The 26,166-nt window shown below is 47.5% G+C and overlaps 1 protein-coding gene, 1 long non-coding RNA gene and 1 gene segment (V, D, J or C); 2 read left to right on the plus strand and 1 right to left on the minus strand.

The window, feature by feature from the left end:
* Window positions 1–8,958, minus strand: part of LOC100618223 (zinc finger protein OZF-like) — a 28,733-nt gene extending 19,775 nt beyond the window's left edge. For 2 of the 5 annotated variants that reach the window (XM_056820512.1, XM_007490696.3), the window contains exons 1-2: window positions 8,768–8,953; window positions 1,019–1,141 (exon numbers count right to left, since the gene is read on the minus strand). In XM_056820512.1, coding sequence (XP_056676490.1) covers window positions 1,019–1,105 — 87 coding nt within the window. In that variant the 5' untranslated portion in view covers window positions 1,106–1,141; window positions 8,768–8,953. Of the gene's footprint in view, window positions 1–1,018; window positions 1,142–8,767 lie in introns of all 5 variants that reach the window. The other 3 variants (XM_016433040.2, XM_016433038.2, XM_016433039.2) reach the window with 3 other exon arrangements.
* Window positions 8,860–17,211, plus strand: LOC130457888 (uncharacterized). Its single transcript, XR_008917145.1, has 2 exons — window positions 8,860–9,868; window positions 13,684–17,211. It is a non-coding gene; the product is annotated as an uncharacterized LOC130457888 (long non-coding RNA).
* Window positions 17,212–21,213: 4,002 nt separating this feature from the next.
* LOC100618272 (immunoglobulin lambda variable 4-69-like) lies at window positions 21,214–21,753 on the plus strand. The segment is given in 2 exon segments: window positions 21,214–21,259; window positions 21,388–21,753. Coding segments are annotated over 2 exon segments (378 nt in total).
* Window positions 21,754–26,166: the final 4,413 nt, after the last annotated feature.

A 26,166-nucleotide genomic window follows, 5' to 3' on the forward strand; every position in this document is an offset into this window, starting at 1 on the left:
AAATACCCAAGTCAACTGGGTTTTATAGAGATTTTAATTAATACAAATGTGGAATTAAAGAAAAAAGAGAAAGAGAGAAAAAGGAAATAAGTATGAAGGGCCTTAAGCCAACATGGCCTAGACCTGAGTCTTAAGAGAGAGAGATCAGTCAGTCAGTCTTTTATCACTCACCACAAGGTCTGTCTAAGCAAGGATTCTAGTGACACCAGGCCAGCTCCATCTCAGCTGACTTCACCAGAGACAGTTCCAGCCAGAGTCCTCCTTAAAGAGCCTTCCAGCCAGAGACTGTTCCAAAGGGCCTCTCTCCAGAGCCTCCAGAGGGACAGAGTCCCCTCAGAGGAGCTCTAGTGAGACCTCCTTAGAGATTGTCCTCCAAGAGCTTCCCTTCTCCAGAGCCTCTCTCAAGAGATTCTTCCCAAGCAATCCTCATCAGAGATCTTCCAAAAGGATTCTTTCTCTTCAAAAGATTCTGCTTTTTCTTATATAGGGGTTTTTCTCCTATGTCACCTCCCCTAAGTCCTTACATCTACCAATCACTGTAGACGTTTTCCAAAGGACTGCCCATCTGAATTCCTGCTAAGTCGACTAATCTCCTCAGTAGGTCTGAACCAGAAAAAATGCTGCTGTGTCGACTAATCTCCTCAGTAAGTCTGAACCAGTGAAAACACAGCTGAGTCAACTAATCTCATTAAGAGAAAACTTGCCCGACCCTTTTAGGTACCTAGCATCTCATTGTATCAATTCTAAAAAACAGGCATGGCTCAAAGAACTCCTTGCCTTATTATAAGCATGGGTCCAAGTACTTTCATTGTTTAGCAAGGATTTTTCTCCCCTAAAGCAGTCTTAAGTACGGGTGGAGTAGAGGTCCTCCCATTTCTGATCCTGGCAAGTTCTCACATCAAAATGGGGAATGTTTCCCAGTAGGGAATTTGTTCCAATGGAGGATTCCTCAATGTGGAAATTTTTAACATTCACAAGTCTGAGAAATTTCAAGATTTACAGGCTGGAATGCACTTACCTGGGCTAGGAGTCTGTCCCTCTCAAAGGCCATCCCTGGAACTCCAAGCTCCCTGTAGAAGCAGTAAAGTAGCCCCAGTGAGTCCATCTGGTGAAGTTACTACATCTTTTCCCAGCTTTATCTCTGTAAGGGTTAAATTAGGAGTTTTGACAAAATAAGAGAGCACCTTTAATCATTTATGTTTTAAAGAGAATATGGTAGAATTTTAAATTAATATTATTCCTTTAAGCCAGAGGAAAGAAAACTTCTAGCAGCTTTTAGCAAGTAACAATTTAGTTTAATTAAAATAGAGATAGTAGAAGAATATAGTAAAATGAATATAGTAGAGAAATATAAGAAAGCGGTAGAGAAAGAAAATTTCCTAATGTATATACTAGTTATCCTATAACTATAACTACCTATATTTACTACCTAAAACTGTCCATATCTACCTATAACTGCCTTTAACTATTACTAATAACAATCACCCCACCAAGTTCCAGTCCAATCAAAACCAAATCAGTAAGTGTTTAATCCAACCCCAATTAAGTCTGTCAATGAAGACCAGCCACCTTCCAAAAAGTTCAGGAAAGAAAAAACCTAACAGCCCAACCCAAAACTCAAAAGCTCTCTAAAGGCTAAAGCCTGTAAAAATAATAAATGGCAATCTACATAAACATAGATAGATGGGAAAACTCCCATACAGGTTCAAAAGTATGTGGATACCTTTAATGGATGTAATCAAAAGTATCTTCAGTGATGAAATGAAGCTCAAATGTGAACTTCCCTTTAGGGCCAGGCACAAGGACACTAAAGAGATTCTTATTATAAACATAAAATGTTTATTGAAATATATAAGGATAAAGAAAGATTTCTAATTCTAAGGGATTCTAAATCTACTCAAATAAACCCCCAGGTTCCTCAAGGAACTGCTTCTCCTGTGTTTCACAGGCTATACTACTCCTCCCTGATCGAACCCAAATTTATACTATCTAAATAAAAACTAACACTATTTTCCTCATAATTCTTAACTTCACCTTCAAATTATAAAATAGCAAAGGCTAGTTGGTTGGGTCTCAACAAGAATCAAGTTAGGACTCTGAGTCTTAACAGACTCAAGAGTCCAAACCAAAAACCAGGTTTTTATTTGGTCTTCTCAGAGTTAAACAATCTATAAAACCGCAATAGATATTCAATACTGTTTCCCAAGTTGGGAAAGGAAAACACTGAGCTCCTTCAGATCTTTCCCTCAGACAGAGAGAGGCAGAGATGTTCCTTCCTCCAGCCCTGAGAGTCTTTGAGAGTGTGTCTCTACCAACTGCCAAAGAGTAATTGATATAGAAAATTGGCTATAACTGTCACATCTGAAATTACCATGCTCTCTCAGCTCTGCTTCAAACTCCAATTCTTTTCTTAAGCAGCCACGTTACTTCTTATCCCTAAACTAATAAAATAATACTTATTTTCTAATATCCTTAGAAGCCAAAAAGCCCTCTCAGTAAGCTCAGACCTACCTTTACATTCCAGCAACTAACCACCAACCTAACACACAGCACCAAACTTTCCCCCAACTGCCAGCCCTGTCAGCAACAGACAGACTGACCAACTGACACTAGCCCCCTTTTATACTCCTTTTCTACCTCACTTCCTATCTCTATGGTTCCTCCTTCCTGTCACTATGAGCTGGTTAATCCCTACATAGCTCTTTGGTAAGAGGACCTCCAGGTCCCCCATTAAATTAAAAAAGGAAAAAAAAATCCTTTTAACATCACCAACACTCAGGGTTATCCGAACCCCTCCTCCAACACACACACTTTATGGCCTGCCAGATGGAACTCCAGCCAAAGCTCTTCCCAACAGGTCACCCCTGGCCCAGGGAATGTCTGACTTCTCTGCCCTTCTGAGCAGCAGGAGCTGGCCTGCAGGCCCCCTCCCAGGGTACTTCTTCCCCTCATTCCCCTAGTGTAGAAAAGCCCATCTTCCTCACTTCCTTTGCACTCACTCTCTGGGACAATTGCTCTTGGTGGGACCTCAGAAGAAAGCTGCCCTCATCACCCAGGAGCTCGGGATCTTGCTCAGCACCATCCCTTCTGGGGCCAGCCCTGGGCTTCTGTACCCTGAGCTGGGAGAGAGAAGGGACCCAGAGGGGAGAGGTTTTCCCTTCTCTTCCCAGACCTGAGGTTTCTCCACAGGGATCTCCCCGGGGTGAGGGTCTGCAAGAGTCACCCAGGGGGCAGGCCTGGCCTCAGGGTAGAGCCTGCTACCAGCAGAAGGGAAGCAGCTTGGGAAGAGAAGAGGGTCTGAAGGGGGCAGATAAGCCCCTCCTGCTGTTCCTCCTCTTCTGCCCCCTCCCTTCTCCCATCCTCCCAGACCACCAAGAGGCAGCAGGGATTTGGAATCCCACACAGGAGGGATCCAGGCAGAGCCCAACTCCCCCCATCCCCCAATCCCCTCCCTGGCAGAAAAGGGGTCTGAGGGCTCTGCCAGAAGGGGGAGCAGAGAATCCTGGGGAAGGGGAGCCCAGGGAGGGGCTGGGAAGGCACAGGGTCCAATAGAGCTCCTGGCAAGGAGGACAGGATCCTGGAGAGACTTAAGTGTTCCTGGGGGTGGCTGAGCCTGGGGAAACAGGATGAAGGGGTGCTGGGGTCTCCCTAGGAGGTGGGGAGGGAGCCTGGGACCCTCTGGCACAGCTGAAGCTGGGAATCCCTAAAGGGAACTGGATCCAGGGAGCCTAAGGCCTGGGCCCTGATGGGGACCCAGCCAAAGACCAGTGTAAAGATTAAAATTTGGGGGGGAAGCTGGGGCAAGTAGAGATTAGTTTCTCTGCAAGGAGTATGATATTTTTAGAGGTGTATTAAAGGTTGAGAATTTAAGAAAAATACAAGAAAGGCACATGCCAGGTGGGCCAAGAGGCCCAATTCAATTTCACTCACATCATGAGATGCGTCTGCTTGCCAGCAGAGACAGGAAGAGAAGAGCGAGACCCCACTTATGGCGGAGACCCTTTATATCATAATTTGCTCTCGGCCCAGGTGAGAATTCAGTGATATTACAAAGCATTCTGAGGAAGTGGAGCAAGGACTTCTGGGGATTGAAGTCCTGGATTCAAGTCTCCAATTTTACATATTCCCCGTTTGATCCTCTGGGAAGGACTTCCCCAAAGGATCATAAAAGCATAATCAATTTAAAGATTACAATAATTTGAGGATAAGAGAAAAAAAAAGAACAAAACCAATAATTGCTCTGATAGAGTCATTTTACTGATTCTGTTCTAAATCAGATATATTCTTGCTTGGGGAAAACTCCCAAATTTCATGTTCCATATCATCCCCAGAGTTCAGGCCAAGTTGAGAGGATGAACAAAGAATTTAAAACTATGATTGGAAAATTATGCACTGAAACCCATTTAAAATGACCTGAAATTCTCCCTCTGGCCCTATTTTATCTTAGAAGCAGGCCTAGAGGAGACTTACATATTTCACCATTTGAGATGCTTTTTGGACATCCGCCTATACAGGCTACGCCTTTCTCCCCGGCTTATACATCGCTATTAGGGGGAGATACTACTATTGCTTCCTATATACAGGAATTGCAGCACAAACTGCGTGAGCTACATGAATGAGCTACAGAGCTGCAGTACAAGCCGGACCACTAGACTTCTCACTTCATGACCTGAACCCAGGAGACAACGTATATATAAAGAACTTCCAGCATACGGGAGCAACCCAGCCTTCCTGGGAAGGACCATTCCAAATATTGTTAACTACTCCAACATCTATAAAGGTTGGAGAAAAGGACTTTGGGATTCATTGCTCACATGTAAAGAGAGCTTCTTCTATTGAGACTGATTGACTGTATCCTATACATGCATTGGAGGTAACTACCCATTGACAAGTGGAACTGTTTTATTTTGTTTTTAACACATTGAATTCCTGAATGTATTTTTTCCCTTTTTCTCTTTTCCTTATTTTGTTTTTTTTTAATTAAAATATTTATTTTTCCCTTTTCTCACTTCTATGTACTTAAGGTACATACAATCAATATTAATTTTTATTCTACAATAACATTAGTTTAAATATATATACTTGTTATATTATTAATACGTAACCAAACAGCTTTAGACTATGGGAATCTGCCATTTATTGATAATTGTTATGGGACTGTGATTAATGTTTGTGTCTGATTCTAGGAATATGATAAAAAAAAAAAAGGAGCACAGAGATAACCTGGATAACACCAAAAGAGCTCACAGGTCTAAAAAAAAATTAAAAAAAACCAATCCAGGTAGGATTGATGCACTTCTAAGCCAATACTAAGGACTTGAACCTAGTGTGAGCCTCGGGGTTGCGACACTTGACATATGTTAAGATGTAGGCCTTCCTTGTATCCACACTCTTTGTGAAAATACCTACAGACAAGTACCAAAGGTTGGCTACCATTCTGGCTCCCTCCATCCCCGAGAATGAAGGTAAAATCAGACGAGGGAATGACACTTCCCTGTAAAAATAAGAATCTGGTCCTTTTCCCTCTCCTATAGTATGGCAACTTCCCGTAGCCTTGCCTGCAAATGGGTAAGTGAAATTTACTGCATTCTGTCTTACAGACTTGTGGGATTAGAAATTACTTAATTACTTAATTGCTAATACAGGGGCCTGTGAAAAAATTTATTCTTGCTTTCTCAAAATTTTGTATTCATAGATTTTTGATATTTTGATACTGATTTTGAATTCTTCTTTAATATATATATAAGGGTTTATGTTTTTTCCCTTAATTTTTTTCCTTTTTTTAAAATTTTGTTTTCCTTTTTGAATTAACTCACCCCCCCCCCCAACTAAACCTTGCATCCTTAGCTGGACTCGGTGTTCAACACTTTCTTCAGGGGACATTGTATTTTCATAAAATCCAAGATTTAAATTTTGTTCGAGATAGATTTTCAGAGAAGAAGCTTGCTAACTAACTGAATCCAGAGAATGAACTGTTTGCAGAAAGGTATCTAAACCCTTTCACTACAGGAAGATCCAGAATGAACCTTGGGGTGTGGTTGATTGAACATTTTTTGAATGTACACTCTTATGCCAAAGGGGACTGCCCCCTAATTGGCTTTTGTCAATGCGCCCAGCAAAACATTGGGTTGCTGTCTTTCTCTCTCCTCTATTTCCCTTAATCTACAACTATTGTAGTTTTCCTCTTAGTGGGTAAATTTTTGTATACACTTGCAATTAGAATTTTTCGGGGTACAGGACCCTTATGTTTAGTGATCAATTGGGAAGACTAGTCCCCCAATCATCATCAGGGGGGATTGTGAATTTTAAAATCTCCATCTTGCTTGGTCTAGCACCCAGGATTGTGCACACCCACACTACAGGGGCATGTGCTAGTCAATGACAAATCAGAAATAACTAACTGCCCACCTGGGCTGTCCTAAGCCAAGCTTGAGCCACCATTGGCACTTGTGAGGCACAGGAAGTGAGGTAGGTGGACAGAGCTAGGTGCCAGTTCATGCTGGGAACTGGAGGAGAGAGGAGGCCCGCAGACAGCTTTCCTTCAGATCGGTCATGTGAGTCAAGGACTGATTCTCTTCTCTACCTTGGCCTTCAGACCTAAACTCCCTCTGGCTCTGCCAGAAGGTTGAGTTAACCTTTTTCCCTTTTCTCCTCTCTCCTTCTCTCCCTCTCCTTTCTTACTCCCAATGTGATTAAACCACCATAAACTCCATTCTGACTTGAGTGTTTCATTTTAGGAATTTCATAAGTAAATTCCTTGGAGACCATAAATTAATATTATAACAATCTATAAAGGTGGTTTTCACCATAACACCAGGGGGCCAAAGAAGGGGGCCAGGAAAAGGCTTTGGCTCCTGCCAGAGGGCCGGCTCTGAGGGCAGTACAGAGGAATCTCTAAGCAGGAGCTGGGGGTCAGGACACCTGGGTCAGGAATTCCTGGGCCCCTGGAATAGCCCCCCCTCTCTCCCTAGACTCCTCCCTAGGGTTGGGATTCCCTCTGGGCCACCCCCCACCCCTGACTGGGGAGGAGAGAGCCCCCTCCATCCAGTCCCTCCTTCCCTCCCCAGCCATCCTTGGGACCCTCCCCTGCAATCCCCTCCTCCCATACTGCCTAGATATAGCTTGACGGAGGTGGGGGCAGCAGAGAGCTACAGGAGAAGAGCAGGGCCCCATGGGGGATAAGGGATAAGGAAATGTGAAGGGTGCTGGGGGGGGGGGGTTGAAGCATCTCAGGAGAATTGGGCAGGTGAAGGGGGGGGGTCACTGCAGATGGGGAGGGGGAAGGGGGAGAACTAGGAACAGGGCCTGGATCAGGCCAAGAGGCCAAGGTGAGCAGTCTAACAAGAAACAGGCCTGCAGCCAGAGGGGCTGCAGGAGGACCCCACCCCCCACCCCAGCTCTCCCATCCCAGAAGTCCTCAAGTGCCTGCTGGAGGCCCCCTTGAGCTGGGGGAGGGTCATGAGGGTCCCTCCTAGTGCTCTAGGGGGGCCCAGCCAACCTCCCTCCAGCCAGGAAGCCCTTCCAGGGGGCCAGGCCAGGCTTGGGGTTCAAAGACAAAAGGGGGAGCCGCCAAGAGCACAAGAAGGGTCTCAGACCAGACTGGAACCCAGGACCTCCCCACTGCAGGCCTGGCACTCTCCCCTGGGGCTCCCTTTGCTAGAGGGCAGATCTCCCTGTAGGGAAGGCCCTCCTCCTCCCTCTGCCCACCATCCCTGACTGCAGGGCCTTCCTGGGGCTCTGCTGGCCTCCTGGGCTCTCTTCCCCCTTCCTGCCAGTCTCCATTCAGCCACTGCCCTGACTTTACTCCAGCCTAATCTCCCTGTCCCCAGATCAAATCTCCCATGATGCTCTCCAGCACTCCCAGTCCTAATGGCCCCATTCCCCACCACCACACACACCCATACACTATGCCCTGGGCCTCATCTGCCTCCCAGGAATCCATGAACAGAACCTCCGGCTCGGAGCACCTTCTCTGGCTGTTCTCCATGGGCAGCTGAGAGACTCCCCTTCCCCAGCTCGGACCACCGTCCTCCCTGGCTTCCCTACAGTCCAAAGGACAATCTCGCCTCCTCCAGGAAGCCCTCCTGAACTCCTCTTCACTCAGTCCTCTTTCTGATCATTACTGCCTGTTTAGCCTAAATAAAGCATGCTCGGAGTGACTGAAGCTGAGGCTGCCCAAGAGGTGGGGGACGGAGGGGTAAGGGAGCAGAAGCTGGGCGAGAGGGAGGGGGATGTCTGGGGCCCGAGGCTGGGAGGCAGGACTCCTTGGTCCTTACAGGACGAGGTAAAACTGCATCTGGTACTAGTCCCGCCTCCTCCCGACTCATCCACCAGGCTCGACGTTTTAGCAGGAAAGAAGATGCAGAAGAGGAACCGGAGGCCACAGCCGACCCCTGTCAGAGACCGGAGCAGCCCCGTGGATACATTGTACCCCGCAAGAAATTCGCACCTCCGAACTGCCTGTCCTGCTCTGCTCCGGCCCCAAGTCCTTCCTTCCCTAGCCAGCCCTGCTCAGCTTCAGAGTCCCATAACGTGGGAGGAGGGGATCGGGGATCGGGTACCGGCTTTGGGGGGGGGGGATCCAGGAATTGGGCTCCAGGAGGCACAGGCAGGAGGTGGTCTGCCCCAGAGGGACTCGTAAAAGAGAGAATTCGAGCTCAGTCACGCTCTCTGCCGCCCTTCCTCCCCCAGGCTCCTTTCCCTCTGGCTGCTCCCCATTGGTTCACCTCCCCTTGCCCGCGGTCCCCCGCCACCACTTCGTAATTACCCAGGTTTGAGGCGCGGGGCGGAGGGAGTTCCTGGGCGGGATACGGGGCCGAGGCGGGACAAGATATGGAAAGGCGGAGGAAAGGGGACTGGTTACGATCTTAACTTCCGGTTTCCCGGAGGCCTCTGCTCCACCTGTTCCAGGGCTAGATTGCCCCGCCTCCCCTCTTGGGGCTTGTTCTCCTCACTCCGGTCCCCTTCACTCCTCCGTACCCACTGTGGGCCTGCCCCTTCCCCCCCCCCTACTCCCGTCCCTCCCCGGTGGGTCAGAGGGCCGGGAATGCCAGTCCTCGTCTGCTCAGTTTAGGACTTTCCGGTCTCCTGGCTTTCTGGAAGATAAAAAAGGCTCCCGGGGCCTCAGGCGTCCCGAGTTCCCAGCTCTTCTTGGGCCCAAGACAGCTCTGGGCCCGGCGCTTTCTTTGGGGTCTTTGCATTCCGACGCTGTGCGAGGGTGGAAGGGGGCCCGAGGGCACCGCGTGGGGCATTCTGGGTAGCAGATGGGCTCTCGTGCTCCGATGGGGCCTTTCTCTGGCGCTGCTTCCCAAAGCCAGTCAGGAAGACGCTGGAAGGAGGCCCGAAGGGGGTTCCTGGTCCTGTCCAGCCAGAGCAGGGCCTTTTCCAATGTCGGGCTCCCTTTCTCTGTAGCCTGTCAAGGAAGCCCGCTTCTGCCCAGTCTCGGCCATGGCCAAAAAGAATGTGGCTAAATTTGTACCCTGGGCTCAGAGGTGGATACCATTTTTCATCATGAATCTAATATTCTTGCTCTTTTCTTCATCAGAGTTTCTGTCATTCAAATTTGTTTGTCTTTATAATATTGTGATCACAATGAAGAAAAGAGGGAAACATACTTAGGTGATCTGTCCAGTTTCCAGTGTCACACAGTTGTAAATGTCTCAGGCTGGATTTTCACCTGGGTCAGGTGCTGGGGTGATGTACTTACCTTCTGACTTTTCACCAGCCCCTGAGAGTGTGGGAAACTGCCCCAGATCTCGGCTCCTGCCTCATTCCAACAAATTGCTTCTACAAAGTTAATTGCTTCCCCACCGGGCAACAAGTTGCTCCTGCTTCACCCAGCCAAAGCCAAGGACGTCCATTCTTCCAGGTGAGGATGAAGTAGCCTTTGACTCTGTAACAGCTAAGCCCACTGCTGGGATCCTGGGGGCTAGAGGTATTTTACTTCACACAATCCCCCTTCTCTGATTCTTTGGGAGACCAGCATGTGGAGCCTCCCCACTCTTGGTTCTTTAGGAAATTAGCACACCAGGTCTCCCCAGGGAATCATTCCACATATGGAGTCTGTTCAGTTAGGATTTTCTCACTGAGGGTATAAAAAAAAAAAAAGAATAGATGTTGTATGTTTCTTGGAGGAAGTTATATCAATTTTGGGAATGAAAGAGAAAGAAAAAATGATTGATGGGCACATTGTCAGGAAGTACTGAGGGATCACTCCCCTATGGCATACGTGTTTACAATCAGGATAAAGGGGGGCGGGGCTCAACCTCACCTCACCTCAGTTCATTATTTCCAAAAGTTCACTCTGAATCTCCTTATGCAGTGTTTGATTTCTGCTAGCATCCTTATAGCATCTCCTCCAGAAGATCTGCCTTCTGCTACAGGGTGTTGGTGGTTATCTTTGCCTAAAATTACTTTAAAACATCTTAGACTTTGGACTTACAGAATAATTACACAACCCCCGCCCCCCAGGAGGGTGTATACCAACAATAGAATTGACACAGGATGCATGGCTTAAGTTATAAGGTATATGAATCAATTCTCCCAAAAACAAGAGGAGAGAGAAAATTAATTTTAAAAATGATAAAATCATATATGTATATAAATATGAGTATAAATCAAAATCATAACAGGTCCTTGATTCGCCATCAAGGGCCAGTAGACGTAGCTTATATCCTATCAGCATGCAGGCCAGGTGCAGCAGTATTGCAGTTACCCACCATCAGTCAAGACTATGGAAAATTGCCATACTAAAGAAGAAAGAAGGGACAAAAGTCTGAGGAAAAGGGAAATATGACTCCCTGGTCTGATTTCAACTTCACTCACAGGGATAGTAAGGCAAAGTGAAAGCCAAACAGAGATACATTTTAGCCTCATGGAAAGGCAGAAAACAGGGATGTCTGACATCAGAACTTGCCAAACAGCTGCTTCCCCAAATCTTCTGAAACATGTCCTCTGCCTTGGCATAGATCCTCACCAACCCCACTGGAATTGTTGGTCTCCTTGATCCTGTGCTCTTTCAAACTAATCAGTGACTCACTAGCAGTCCCTTCTTCTGAAATCAGACACAAATATCAGTTAAAGCCCCACAATATTTAACAACCAATGGTAGGTTTCAATAGTCTAAAGCTCTTGGGCATGCAATGTTATCAGAGCTAACAGGTATTATAAACTTATCCTTCGAGATCAAAATATCAATTCTGATTCCACAAACTCAAGGTTAAAAACTATCATATTTTAGTAAGAAAGAAACAAACAAGCAAAAGAAAATCATATTGTACACCCAATTAAACAATGGGTCAGCTGAAGATAGGGATAACAAAAAGATGTGTCACTCAAAAGTGAAAGATATGACCGTGATCCACCATTTGACTGTACATAACTTTTTCTCCTGGTAAAAGTTTAGTATAAATTTTGTTACAACAGTATTCCAAAAAGTACCACAATTCCTAGGATTAAAAAACAAAACAAAACCTCTTTTGTCTATAGTCGCTACCAAACTGGATACAAATGGAAGACAATGTAACAGAACTCATAGCTAATAACCAAAACACACCAACCGAAGGTAACATTTTGTAACAAAATACCCCAGATTAGATTAATTTATAACTAAAGCAAAATCAAATCCAAAAACAAAGAAGCAACAAATGCAATGTGTGTGACAGGATGTAGTTACTCAGTGTCAGATAGTACCAATTTAAATAACAATGAATCCTAGAGTCTTTTTCTCCAATTTTGATAGTAATCAGAGTTGGCAATACTTGGAAACAGCCTTTCCAGGAAGGCTTTGTTCCTCCAATGCTGCTGGAAATTTTTTACCTACACCTTGTGTCCTGGGTGCAGATCTGCATCTACTGTTGTGTTACATGAGGTCTTTTCTAGGGGGAGGGGAGCAGACTGAAATAGCATCAACAAAACATTGGAGTCTGAAAAGGAGTAAACTTCACCTCCAGAGAGACTTCTTGAAGTCCCTTCCTTTCCCTTATGCCATTAGAAATCCTTTGGCCATCCCTGTGATTCTTTTGGCAATACCTCTGGCCATTCCTCTGCGGTCCCCCACAGTGACTACAGGATCCTTGAGGGGTATTATGGTTTGAGTTATAATTCATCTCAATAGAATTCTGAGGCCTGCTGGAAGTTCTATTATTATTATCCCTCCAACGTCTGTTCCTATTTTCCTGATTCTTCCCTCTACAATTCACAGGTACATTGCCTTGCTTACCACAGAAATAGCATTGTGTTGACCCTTTGTCTGTCAGGGCCCTTGTCACTTTTCTCAAAAGGCCAAGATTTCCTTAATTGCATTTGTTGAGATAGGAGCTAATGTGACTGCCTCATTTTCTTTGTTCTGTCTTTTCTTTTCTAAATCTTCTTTTAAACCTTTTTTCCTTTCATCTCCTTTCACTGCCTTCAAAAACATATACTGCTGTTCTCTTCAAATTTTCTATGTCCATGCTAGACCAGTTTGGACTACTCTTCTAAAAATATTCTCTGATTTCTGGGAAAGAGTGATTTATAAAATGATTTCTTAGAATTCTAGGGTCTGTTTTGATACATCTTGTTCAAGTTATCTAGCTTCTAATTCTATAATTCTATAATAAAATCTGGTTGACTTTTCATCTTTTTCCTGATTAATATATTCAAATTTTACCCAGCTCTCTGGTCTTGAGGAACAAGTCTTCATAACTCCTAATAAAGCCTTTTGCCTTCACTTAATGGTATATAGTCCTCAGCTACATTTGGGTCCCATTTGGAGTCCTTTAAAGGCCATTGTTTCGCATTTTCACCCTGAGAATCATCAGTAGCTAAAAGACTCATCTGCCTATCTCCATCAGTTAACAAAGCATAGAGGAGATCCATGACATCAGTTCAATTTGGATTCTAGGTAAGGTAAACTTTCTCTAGTCATTTGGTTATGATCAAGGATTCAACAGCAAAGGAAGGTATGGGATCTATCCATCAATGTCACTGGAACTGAATGGGACATGATTTCTTATTGTTGTTAGGTTTCCTCTCTCTTTGATCTTGGGTGGAAACTTCTCTGGGGTGAGGGGAAGAATGCCTTTATTTGAGATTCCTTTGGTACCCAATACCTAGCTGAAGTCTGAGTAAAGACGGAACACATCACAGGTGGAGTGTGTGTGTGTGAGAACAGGAGAAAGTGAAAGGGGTGGAGCAGCAGGTAGGTGAAGGGGAGGAGTAAGAGGGGAAGAGAAGGAAGGGGCAGGAGGAAAAGAGAGGAGCAGGAGAAAGGTTTGGGGCAGGAGGGAGAGGAAGAAGAAGAGAATGAGAAAGGGGGAGGGCAGGAGAGGGCCAAAGTGGGAAGGAAAGGGGAGAGGGGAGAAGCTGGAGGAAGAGGAAGAGAAGGAGAAATTGGTAGAGGGGGAGGAGAGACTCTGGAATTATGGTGAGAGGGACTGAAGTAAGTCAGGTTTCCATTTTTAAAGTCATTTTTTCTTTGAAATGAGACAAAACAAGGGGCAGGCCTTAATATTGAAGCAAGAGTTAAAGGAATTTCAATAGAAATTTTTGGTATACAGTGAGGTGTAGAGCTTGGTTTGGTAGACAGGTCCAAAAAGTAACCCCAAATAAATGTAATAGATAATAATGAGGGACTATATTGATTATTAATGATAACTAACAGATCAGGCAGTTATCTCTTCTCCGTTTTCCCTCCTCCCATAGTCCTCCACCACAGAGGTGTAAGCACTGCGACGAAGCTCAAAGTGTACAACACAGTGGTCCTCAGCTCGCTCCTGTACGGTTGTGAGACATGGACACTGTACCAAAAGCACATGAAGCAGCTGGAGCAATTCCACCAACGCTCCCTCCAGTCAATCATGAGGATCCGATGGCAGGACCGAATCACCCACCAGGAAGTCCTCGACAGAGCCAACTCCACCAGCATCGAAGTCCTGGTCCTCAGATGGTCTGGACACGTCATCCGCATGGACCCACAGCGAATACCAAGACACGTATTCTATGGTGAGCTGTCAGCTGGACTCAGGAAACAAGGCCGGCCAAAGAAAAGATTCAAGGATCAGCTAAAGTCCAACTTGAAGTGGGCTGGCATTACACCAAAGCAACTAGAACTCGCTGCCTCTGACAGAAGCAGCTGGCGAGCCCACATTAACCATGCTGCCGCCATCTTTGAAGATGAGCGACGTCGACGTCTTGCTGCTGCGTGTGAACGCCGACACCAGGCCACAACCGCACCTCTTGTAACAACTGGCGTCCCAGGCCCCATGTGCCACACACTCTGCGCCTCAGCCTTTGGACTCCAAAGCCACATGAGGGTACACCGTAGATGAAACTGCACAAAGACAATCATCATTCTCTGCCAAGAGACTACCACTACTTTCCCTCTCTTGAGGAGATTAGCAAGGGCCTTATTTTGTAGAGGGTGTTAAAAGTGATTAAGGCATCTGGGCTGACTGGGGAAAGCCCAGAATTCTCCCTGAAGGTAACTAAAGTTCTATTATAAAAATCAAATACCGACTCTCCTTTCCTTCGGAGTGCAAGTTTGGATTTCCCTCCAATTTACCGACTTTGGAATAGCCTCGGGGATTGCTTCTAGCAAAGCTTCTCCCATCTTCTTTGCCTCCTGGAGGCGAATTTCAAGTCCTTCCTTTCTGGCCATTAACTGATTAATATATTCTAAAGGGTTCTCCCAATTAGCAGTTCTAAACCAATGATTGGCATCTCCCGGACCTACCAATATGTGAGCTAGCTGGTAAAGGTCTGATGAGTAGAAGGCCAGGCTGATAAGTAGAAAGAGTCAACTCAAATTCCTTGGCAAATTCTATGGGGTTTTCCCTAGCCTTGGGGAATTCCTTGGCCCTGGCTCTGAGCTCTGTTGCTGCTTTGTTTCAGTTCCTTCCTTTCCCTTAATTTTAACGGGGAATTGAGGGATGGGTGCCTCAGGTGATCCTAGGGGCTCAGATATGCTGTCTAAAGAGGTTGCTGGATTATTAGAGCTTTTCCGAGTTCCTTAAGGTTCTCTACCTCCTTCTGTAAATCGGCTATTTCCTTTTTAGTGGTCTCCCTGCTCTGTTCCTCAGACTGTTCTCCTTGTTCGCCTTGATTCTCCTCCTCCCTTACCTTTCTCTTGTACTTACCCTTCTCCTGGTTCATGGACCGTTTTGACCTGGTTTTTCTTCTGGTGCACTCCTGGAGCCATTGGTTGAAGACTTCTCTTTTGTCTTCTTCAATCTCTCAATCTGCTTCCCTTAAAACAGACTAAAGAAACAATATCTTTTCCTCATTACATGAACCCCACCTTGGCCAGTTTACCTTTGGATTGGCCTTTGTCACTGTTTGCCATTTATCTAAATACTTGCTTGCATCAGGTCCACACTTTGAAATCATGAAACTTGCGGCCGTATTTCTAGGTGGTTCTTCGGGCTGCTGACTGCCCCCACCTTTTTTGGGGACAACAGATAAGCTGTTATCCATGTCCAATAGTGCCCAGGTGGCTATGGATGATGCAGCTCTGTGTACCCCACAGACGCCCAATTAACAATCCCTTAATTAAAGAGCAAGTCACTCCCAAATACAGGAGATGCGAGTCCTGCCTCCAAGAGCTGCTTACCTGGCGCTTGCTAACAGGACTCCTGACCCAACCCCAAATGGGTTGTGTGAGGTACCTCAAGTCTCATGGTCCTTGTTAGCAGGAAGGCTCAGGCAGCCGGGACTTCGGATCTCGGTGGGACCTCCATTATGTTAACTAGAAAAAAACACAGAACTATTCAATAGTCAAAATCACTCTTTAATCAAGGGCAAAAGGGGTTCAGCACTAAAAGGCCTCAGTGCTAATAGGCCTCGACAACAGAGCTGCTTGTTCCCATGACTGCACAGAGTCCAAGGATTGAACTCTGGCCGCTCTGGACACTGACACCTGGGAGTGCCACCAACTCAGGATGGACTCCGAGGAACAAAAGAATCTGGGGAACCTATATACCATTTGGGGAGTCCAGGGACAAGGAAAGATGATTGACATCACCATAGCTACAAGGAAAATGGGAGTGTTCAAACTACACTGACAGGATACAATCAAGCCTGGGAAAGGAATCATAGCTAGAGTCTAGGGTATAAGAGAAGGGGCTACTAACAATAGACACTAAAGGATATTTCCTGCCCAGGTGTGGATCTTCTTGGGAAAGGTTCTGATACAATAGGGGAGATTGCCTGAGACAAAGAGGGTCCTTAGCATCTGCTTAGTCTCACCCAACTAGGATTGTCATTTCCGTGAGGGTCTCCCACTCAGTCTGAAAATGCTAGATTGGGATTCCCTTCAGGGTAGATTCCCATGGGAAGAGGGAACAATGACAAGCCTTGGGGTCTCCAATCTACAAGCTAGTCCTGAAACTTGGGATTCATCAGATCTCACTAGGTAACAAGTTTGGGATTGCTAGATTCTATGTTGCACTTAGAATCAATACTTTTTATTGGTTTTTAAGGCAGAAGAATGGTAAGGGTTAGACCATGGTGGTGAAGTGACTTGCCCAGGTAGGAAGTGTCTAAAGCTGGATTTGAGCTTCTGTCTATAGGCTGGGCTCTCAATCCAGTGAGTCATCTATTTGCTCACAATCTTAATTCATTGGGATCCCAGGATCCCAGATGTAGACCTGGAAGTGACTTTAAAAACAAGGAAGTTCACCTCACACAATTTATTGAGCAGGAAATGGAGGCCCACAGCTTTTAGGTGATTTTCTGCTCTGGGGCTCTGCTGAGAAGTCAGTTCATTGAAAGTAGATTCCTTTTAAGAGATTTCATTGATTCTTCAGCCTTGTACAGAAGTGGTTTTGTGTGTTTATCACAGCTTTTCAAACCCAGCCCAACCTTCCTTATACCTTACTCCAAATCCTTCCTCTTCCATAATCCTATGGCCCAGGTATATGTCCTTCTGATTGGATGATCCATCATCCATCATCTTAATTTTAGCACTCCTGGTGCCCAATGCCATGCAGTGCCCTTCATGCCTCCACTCCCTTTGGGAGTTCCTTGATTTCTTCAGATTCTCTACTTGATGTGAAGGCTTTCCCAGTTCCCCAAGCTTATGATGTCTTCTATTTCCCACAAACCAATGACTTTTTCATTTTCTATATTTTCTCTATATTTATACTTGCACATTTAATACTCTCTCGCTATACTATGGCCTTCCAAAGGGCAGAGAGTTCTTCAATGTTCCTGGGTGTAACAATTAAAATAGTGGAAGACACAAATTGTTGCAGATAAAAGAGTGTATGGCTTAAATTGTGACCGCAGAAAATATGGTTTCAAGACAGTGTCTTGTTTTAAATTAAATATAAGGTGGTCGCCAGGGAAAAATTCCGAATTATTAAACATACCCAAGTCAGCTGGGTTTTATAGAGATTTTAATTAATACAAATGAGGAATTAATTTAAAGGGAGAGAGAAAAAAAGGAAATAATGAGAAAAAGATAGGCCGGCCCAGGCCAACCCAGGCCAGCCCAGGCCCAAGCCCTAAAAGAGAGATCAGTCAGTCTTTTATCCACTCACCACAAGATTTGTCCAAGCAAGGATTCTAGTGTTCAGAGAAACACTAGCTCAGCTTTGGCCAGCTGCCATCTCCAGATAGAGTTCCTCTGAGACTTCTTGAGACTCAGTTTTTCCTCTCCTTATGAAGGGAATTTTCTCCTATGTCACCTCCCCTAAGTTCTCACATCTACCAATCACAGTAGACGTTTTCCAAAGGACAGACCATTCTTAATTCACACCTAAGAAGGCTAAATTTTTGAGTAATTCATGCCTGAGTAAGTTCTCACTTCTTTGCCTTTGTAAATTCACAAGTTGCCTGACCTTTATAGGTACTTGGCACCCTTTTGTATTAGATCTAAAAATAGGCACAGCTTAAGAACTTTTGCCTTACTATAAGTATGGGTTTAAGTATTTTTCATTGTTCAGCCAGGAATTTCTTCCCCTAAAGCATGCCTAAGTACAGGTGGAATAGAGGTCTCACATTCCTGATCTAAGTACCTTCACTGCCCAAATGGGGAATGGTCTTAACCCAACCTTATGAAGTAGGGTCTGAGAATTTTTAAGGTTCACATGGGTCTAACACAGTTGTCCCTCAGGCCCTTTCAACCATGTCTGACTCTTTGTGGTCTGGTTGGGGGTTTTCTTGGCACAATATCTGGGTCATTATGGATACTTACTAATTGAGAAGTGCTTTTTCTCACTGATAACTGAGAAGCAAGGCAAGAAGCAAAGCTGGTTGGCCCAGTGGATGGAAAGCCAGGCCTATAGTTGAGAGGTTCTGGGTTCAAATCTACCATCAGGCACTTCTTAGCTGTGTGACCCTGTGCAAGTCACTTCACCCTCATTGCCCAGTCCTTACTGCTCTTCTGCCTTAGAACCAATACACAGTATTGATTCTAAGATAGAAGATGAGAGGTTTTTTTTAAAAAGAATAAAAAAACAAATACCTGAGAAGTCAGTGTCTTCTAAAGGACAAAAATATGTATTTTGGTGTTCCTAGTCCTGAGAACCAGAGATTAGAATGAGAAGAAGCCTGTTAACAAGGCATGAACTCCTTGGGAGAGGACAAGGAATGACTTGGTGTTGTGGGGGTGCAGAGGTGAACCCCTGGGGTTCGGGAAGGATACCTTTTGCAAGAATGCAAGACTCCAAAACTTAGCTTAAAAACAAAAAGAGAAATGTATTAATTTAGGAGGTAATGTTGAGAATGGCCAGGAGGATAGCAAGGTGGAACAGCAAGATGGGGAGCAGTTCCTTGAGAGGACAGCATGAATGGAAAGGCTGTTCCACCCCTGACCACATCAGTTCTGGGGATTTTATACTTTTTACAACAGAGTGTTAGTCTCCCAGGCATTTGGTGAGGTGAGGTGATCATCTGCCTGGGGACATAAAGATTCCTTAGTTTTAAGGAACAAACAGCTGTCTGAGATGTAGCCTAATAGGATCAAGGTGTAGCCTGGAGGTGCCTCTTTCTGTCCATCTTAAATCTAGAGGACCATCAAAGAAGGATAATCATCTCAGGACCCTAGAGGGGTCACTGGGTGTTTTTAGGCTTAGAGTCATGAGGATGGAAGGGAGGGAGGGAGTTTCCCTGCTAACAGTTTGCCTGAGTTTCTGGGAGTAAAATGCCCAGGTCATCAGAACCTGAGAGAGGGCTGAGACAGAAGAGCTGAACCTGTGAGAAGATGAAGAGTGAGCCCTGATGTGGGTAAGAGCCGGCTATTGGGATTTCTGTGATTGTCCTTAAGATTAAGTTCACCCCCCCTGCCTCCCCCAGGGCACTCCCAGATTGAGTCCCCAAAGGACTGACTCCACCAGCTAATGGCACTGGGTGCTCCGACACCTCTCTGTGCAGGTGGTGCCAGACCCCTCCAGGACGTTTCCCTTCCACAGTCACTCAGAGGGTCCCAACAGCTCACAGCAGCTCCTGCCAGGGCTTCCCCTCCTGCCATAGTAAGCAGAATCCGGTCTAATGACAGCAGAGAGCAAAGAGACGATTCCTCTGGGAAGGGCTGCCAGGCTGAGCTGCTGGGAAGCCTCTGACCCAGGAATGGCTGAGCAAAGGCTGCAGCCATCGTCGACCTCCCCAGCAAGGCTGTGCCTGTCTCTGACTTCTTCTCAGCACTGACTTTGGAGGCCTGACCAGGCTTTGGCTGTGAGTCCTGTCCATCATTCCCCTCTGCCTTCCTTTAGCTCTTCCTCGCTGTTCCCCATTAAATCCCCATCCTTGTGGCAGTGGATACAAGTGAGACAGAGATCTCATCCCACCTCCATGCAGATGGCCCTAGGCAGGGATTGGGTCTCCCTCAGGGACTCCTTCAGGATGCTGGGCTGACACGGATGGTCCTAGACTCAGCTGAGAGGCTGCCCAAAACCCCCTGAGGAGCGCAATGAGAAAAGTTCCTGGAGATTGGATATTAAATCATAATTATTTATTAGTAAAAGTGAGAGAGAGATAAAGAGACACAGAGACACAGAGACAGACACAGAGACAGACAGAGACAGACATCCAGAGACATAGATCCCCGGGCTTCCCTTCCCTTCTAGGTTCTAAAGCTCCCTCTGGGCAGCAGGCCCAGATCCCGTGTCAGGGAAGGTCAGGCCCAGGAGAGAACACCAGCTCCAGCCCTGGAAGAGACCAGCTTCCTGTCTCTGGCCAGGCTTTTCCTCTCCTCTTCAGAGTCTCTGACTGGCCTCTTTCAGCTTCAGTCCTGCATTCGAGACACACCAGCACAGAGTATTCTGGACAGCCTCTCCCAGACCTCTCCAGCCCCTGCCAAAAGGCCTCACAGACACACCTGCAGAGTCACTACAAGGTGGGACAGCTGTCCAAAATCTGGTTTTCAAACTGAATCAGTCATTAAGTTTCTATTACACTGACCCTGCGGGCTTGTGGGGGGAGCCCAGAAGGCCTGGAAGCTGAGCCCAGCTGGGCCTGGGGAGCTCCATGAGGATGGCAGACAGGACAGTCTGGCCTTGCCCAGAGAGCAGAGTTTCCAGTAGGTCCAGGAGCCCCAGCAGGCTGGGATGGGGCAGCAGGCAGGGGCTGGGCTCTGGGAAGGCTCTATGGCCAGGGAAGGAGAACCTTTGCTCAGTGAGAGGCCAAGATTTCTAGCCCTGGAACCCGGGTCTGGATCTGTGCCTGCTAGCAGACTGTGGTGAGGGCCAGAGGTCAGAACAGGAAGGGGCTGAGGACAGGGGCTGTTCTGGGTGCCTCAGGCTTGGGCTCAAGGGAGGCTCCACCTTTGGATGCGATGAACAGAAGAGGCAGCAGGAAGCTTCCTCTGCCTGGGGGCCCTGAGCTCTGCCTCCTTGTGGCCTGGATGTGGGTCTTGTAGCCAGCAGGGGATGCTGTGGGGCTGGTCCTGGGCATGCAGTGAGGCCTTGGGGAGACTAGAAGTGTTGGGGGGGGGATGAGCCCAGCTGGCTGTGCCTGTGGCTGCTCTGAGCCCTGTGATCCCTCCTGGGTGACGTCTCAGCTGGGCTGGACCAAGTGACCCCAACAACCCCCCTGCATGAAGGGCTGCCCCCCCTGGGACCCCGAGAGAGGATGCAGGTGGGGTCTAGAGGAGGCTGGAGCAGGCCCAGATTTGCATCAATCCCCGCCTGCCCCTCAGCCACCATCACCGGGTAACCAGGAGAGAATAAGAGGGAGCTGAGAGAGGCCAGACTCAGCTGGGAGCTCTTTGAAGCTGAGCTCTCGGGTCCTCTCGCCATGGCCTGGCCTCTCATCTGTCTCTCACTGCTCTCCTTCTGCTCAGGTCAGGACCATCCCAGACCTCCCCTTTGGCCTCCTCCTCCCTCCCTGTTCTTGCCTCTCAGGAGGATCTCAAAGCACCTTCTAGCTTCCTCCTTGTTCAGGGTCATTAATGAGTCTCTCTGTTTGCAGGCTCCCTCTCCCAGGCTGTGGTGACTCAGCCTCCCTCTGCCTCTGCAGCCCTGGGGAGCTCGGCCAGACTCTCCTGCACCCTGAGCAGTGGGAACAGTGGTAATAATGTTGGTTGGCACCAGCAAAGCCCCGGAAAGCCCCCTCGGTACCTCCTGTATGTCACCAGCAGTGGAGGTACAGGCAGGGGCGACGGGATCCCTGAGCGCTTCTCTGGCTCCGGATCTGGGACTAACCGATTCCTGTCCATCAGCAACGTCCAGCCTGAGGATGAAGCCGATTATTTTTGCCAGTCGTATCACTACCCTGGTGGTAGCTATGCTTCTACACAGTGATGCATTCAGTGAGGAAGTGGGACAAAAACCTCCTTGTCAGGCCTGCAGCAGCTTCTCCCTTGTCCTCAGGCTCCTGAGCAAGGCCAGGGTGCTGCTAGGGCCAAGTCAGCTGTTCTTTCCCTCCCAGTCTTTGTCTCTATCCCTGCTAGAGCTCCCTCTGTCTCTCCCAGTCTCTGTCCTTCCCTCCCAGTCTCTTTCTCTCTCCTCTGTCTCTCCCTCCCCATTTCTATCTCTCTGTTTCTTTTTTCTGGCTCTTTCCTTCTGTCTCTCTGTGTGTCCTTCTTTCTCTGTGTGTGTGTGTCTCTATTTTACCCAGTTCAGCAGTGACTTGTCCAAGATCACACAGACTAAATCTGGAACTCAGGTCCTCTCACCCCATCACCAGTACTTCCCGCCATGTCCCAGCCTCCTTTGGGATGACCAAGACACCAGAGGAGTGATTCAGTTGAGCCTTCAGGGCTGAGGATTCGACTGGTGGAGAGAAGCTGAGAGGAAGCTCCCTGCCATGCTCTGGCTGTGCCTCGGTTTGCTCTCAGGGAATAGAATCTTGTTTGTCTGAAGGGATCCCTTGTACCCCTGCCAGTGCTCATGAGTCCATGACCAGAGACACTTTCCAGGGAAGGAAAAGGGGTGAATATATCCGGAAGGAAATGGGAAGAGAGGAGACAGAGCCAGCTGCTGACAGTCCCTGCACCATGTTGTACACCTTGTGGCCAAGCGCCCACACCTCTACAAGCCTTGATAAGCATCAGCTGAGGAGAGGCTGAATCCTGAGGACTAGAAACCCTGCCTGGAGGCTGGAAAATCAGCCACGTCATTGTCAGGGCTGCGAAGGGGCTCTGAGGGCCTCCCTGTGGCCAGGACAGTGTCAAGTCTATTCGGGCCTGGTTAGAAGCTGCTGCCACATGACGGGAGAGAACGTGTCTGACAGTGTAGCCCCGTCTGCTTGGCAGCACCCCCATTGCGAGTCTCTCCTTCCAGTAGAAGGGAGGAAGCAGCGTTTGGGTGGATTCCTGGCGGCCACCAGCTGACTCGGGCCCAGAAGCCCCGCGTGGGCCAAGAGAGCCGCCCTGAGAGGCTCCGGAGGGAGGAGGAGCTTCTGGGGGCTGAGAATGAGAAAAGGAGAGGATTGCAGCAATGAGGACTGACGGGAGCGAGAGAATAACGGAGGGAAAGTTTCCTCAGACAGCTACAAAGACCAGAAGAATCCACAGAGCTGCGTCTGTGCCTCATCTGGTTCTGATCCTGTCCAAGGCTCTGAGTGTGCTCCAAGGCAGAGCTGGAGAAACGTCGGGAAAGTAGCAGCTTCGTTTGGGTCACGTGGTTACGGCCAGTTCTGGAGAGCAGGAAGAAGCCAAACAGCCCCGAGTCTGAGAAACGCGGATCGTCCCGCGCCGGCCTCCGTCCTGTCTGTGCTGTGTAGGCGGAAGCAGAGTCCGGAGGCCCGAGTTCGCTCTCACCGGCTGACCAGCTCCTCACAATGCTGATTTGAGGCTGAATTGCATTAAGTTCTATTTTTGAAGGGAATTCCGGGAAAGAAGCGATCCAGGACCCTGGACAGGAGGAGCGAGATCAGCGGGAGGAGCTGTTCCCAGCACCAGCCTGACTGCAGAGGGCCCAAGAAGAGGATCCAAAGAGCCGGGGAGCCCGGAAGTCAGCCCGCTGCATCCCGGGACTCTGAGTCCTCCGACCTAATGGTCCGCACAGAAGATCCGGGGCTGCCAGGCACAGTGCAGCCCAGGACGGACATCTTCTGGGCAGTTAGGAAGTCTGGGGCGTTCCATTGAGCCAGGCTGGGCAAAGCAGCCCAGCGCACGCCAGATTGCAACGTGTCTGTATAGCCATTAGCTCCGAAGCAGTGAGACACGCAGTCTGCAGCCCAGCCTGAGACAAGCGAACATTTCCCGCCGGCCAGAACAGGAGACGTCGAGCCAAGAAAGCAACAAGCCAGAGCCCGGGAAGAAGAACAAGCCGTATTCTACAGTGAACTGGCCAGACATCCATTAACCCCAAGAAGACGCTGCTCAGAGCCACTGAGGCCATCTCCATCCATTGGTTCTATCTTGTAAATCACCGCCAGTCGTGGTTCCTGCCAAAGGCTTAACCCATCCTTTAGCTGATGTCATTTCCCTACAAATTGTGTACCCAAACCAGTAAACATTGTCACCGCCCAGCAAGAGGATGTCTGCTAGTCTAATCTGTAAACCTGTGGGGTGGATCCCCCTGTAATACCTGCCAATTTCTCTTCTCCCATTTCGGAGGACTCGCCATATGTCTGTGGAGCAGATCTCTACAGTTTGGACCGGGGTTGGCTCAGCAGTGCCCTCTGTGTCTCTTCCATGTTCTTTTCGTTTGTTAGTTGATGAGACTCTTTTGCTAGCAGGGGGTGACCCCATAATGGCACCTGGCAAGGCCTCTCCAATCTTTTTAAAAAATTTTATTTAGTCAATTTAGAACATTATTCCTTGGTTACAAGAATCATATTCTTACCCTCCCTCCCCTCCCCTCCCCCTTTTTGTAGCCAACACATAATTCCAGTGGGTATTACATGTGTCCTTGACAGAACCTCACAATCTTTTTTTAAATATTACATAGAGTAACACCCAAGCATCCTAGTTAAGCCCTCCATGTAACATGTAGCCATCATCCTTCAGGAAATTCACTGGGGAAACTGATGCCAAGGAACCCCAAGAAGGAGGGGGAGAAATTGTGAGAATTTATTTTTCATATACTGTATGAATAACAAATACTTGGGAGGACAACTGAGCATTCCTGCTGTAGGGTCCCATCAGAGACATCATCTAGACTGCTGCTTTGGACATTTTTTTGTCCCAGGAATCCCCAGGAATGTCTTCCTTTCCAGCAGGGTTGGGCTAATCCGTGAAAGCATCAAGGCTTCCTTGCCTATGTGGGCTCCCATGACGTCTGCTAGGGAGGGCAGGAGAGCTGGCTCTGCCTCCTCTTCATGAGCTCTCCCACATTAAAGTTGTCTGGGCTAATGGGGCACCTCTGAGTAATGAGCTTCTCAAAGTTGGTTTCTGCAGCTGTGGGACCCAGCACAGGAGGATTCTGGCCATGAGAGTGCCAGGGAGCCTCGGATCACTTTGTGGGGTTTGATGCTGTCTCACCTGCCAGCGGCCACCATCAATGAACTCGTCTTCTTCCCCCTGAGTCAGTCTCTTGCCTTAATTTTAAACATAACAGGGGATAGGCAGGCCCACCAGGTACCATATTTGGTCTAAACCTTCTAGTCATGAACTAAAGGGACTGATGGCTGCAGCAGGAGGTGACACTCATAATCATAAAAAAGAAAAAGCACAACTATAACAACTCAATAAGAATCACCACTTAGATAATCCTATAGAGTTCGCAAAGCACTACAAATATAATATTTGTTGATACTCACAAGGACACTGGAATATAAATATTGTTATGCTTATTTGTCAGATGAAGAGACTGAGGCAGATAGGGACTCAGTGACATGGTTAGGGTCACACAACATTTCAGTGTCTCCAGGAGCATTTGAACTCAGGTCTTCTTCATTTCAGTTCCTGAATTCTATCCTTTCGGTCCTAAGGGTGCAACCATGGTCTGACTTCTGGGAATGGCCAAGGATATGCTGTCAGCAGTCTGGCACCATCCCTTCATATGGGTCTCCTCCTCTCTTCCCAAGTCAGTCTCTCTTGCTCTCTTCTTCCCATTCTCTAATTGCTCTCTGAGCATCCTTTATTGCTCACTAGCCCTGTGGCACTCCTTCATTGTCCTCTACTGGAGGCTGGGAAAGCTTCCCTGGCCAGCTGAGGCTTGAGCAGGAGACCCATGACTCCATCCAAAACATGAAGCTCCTGGTGTTGAGGAGGACTTCCTCTGAGAGGGTCAGGGATTTGGTGCCAGAAGCTAATAGCTAATGAGGACTCAACAATATGCTCTGAGCTATCTTTGACAGTACCATGCATGACAATGTGTAGTCGAGGCATTGCCGTAAAGGCAGGAGACCTCCTTTTTTCCCTGCTTGGGCTGCATAGTCAAGGTCGTAGGTTGAACTGTGTACAACCTGCCTAGCTGCGTGTTCAAGGTTGGAATAGTTAGCATGAGGGAGGTTTGATAACGACTGTGAGAAACTTGTTTTTCTGCCCTTTTTTGGAATTCTCTCGGTTCCTCCAGGTGCCTGGCAGGTAACGTCATGAATTCCTATGAAGTTGCCCAATTATTGGTTCCTGCTGTTGCTGGGCTGTAACGTTATATCTTCCTGTGGTTTTAACCTATATATGCTTTGTTTGAATCCAATAAACTTTGTTGCTATGCATTTCATATAGCGTCCATTCGTTACTCTTCATTTTCGTTACCCCAAGTAAGGTCACACAGGGCTGGCCGACCCTGTGATGGAGTCTTACAACAATGTTTTTCAGATAATGAGGTGGGACTTAAGAGACCATGAATTCAGTCC

The sequence above is a fragment of the Monodelphis domestica genome, chromosome 3 (genome assembly GCF_027887165.1).
Source record: "Monodelphis domestica isolate mMonDom1 chromosome 3, mMonDom1.pri, whole genome shotgun sequence".
NCBI classification, from domain to species: Eukaryota; Metazoa; Chordata; class Mammalia; order Didelphimorphia; family Didelphidae; genus Monodelphis; species Monodelphis domestica.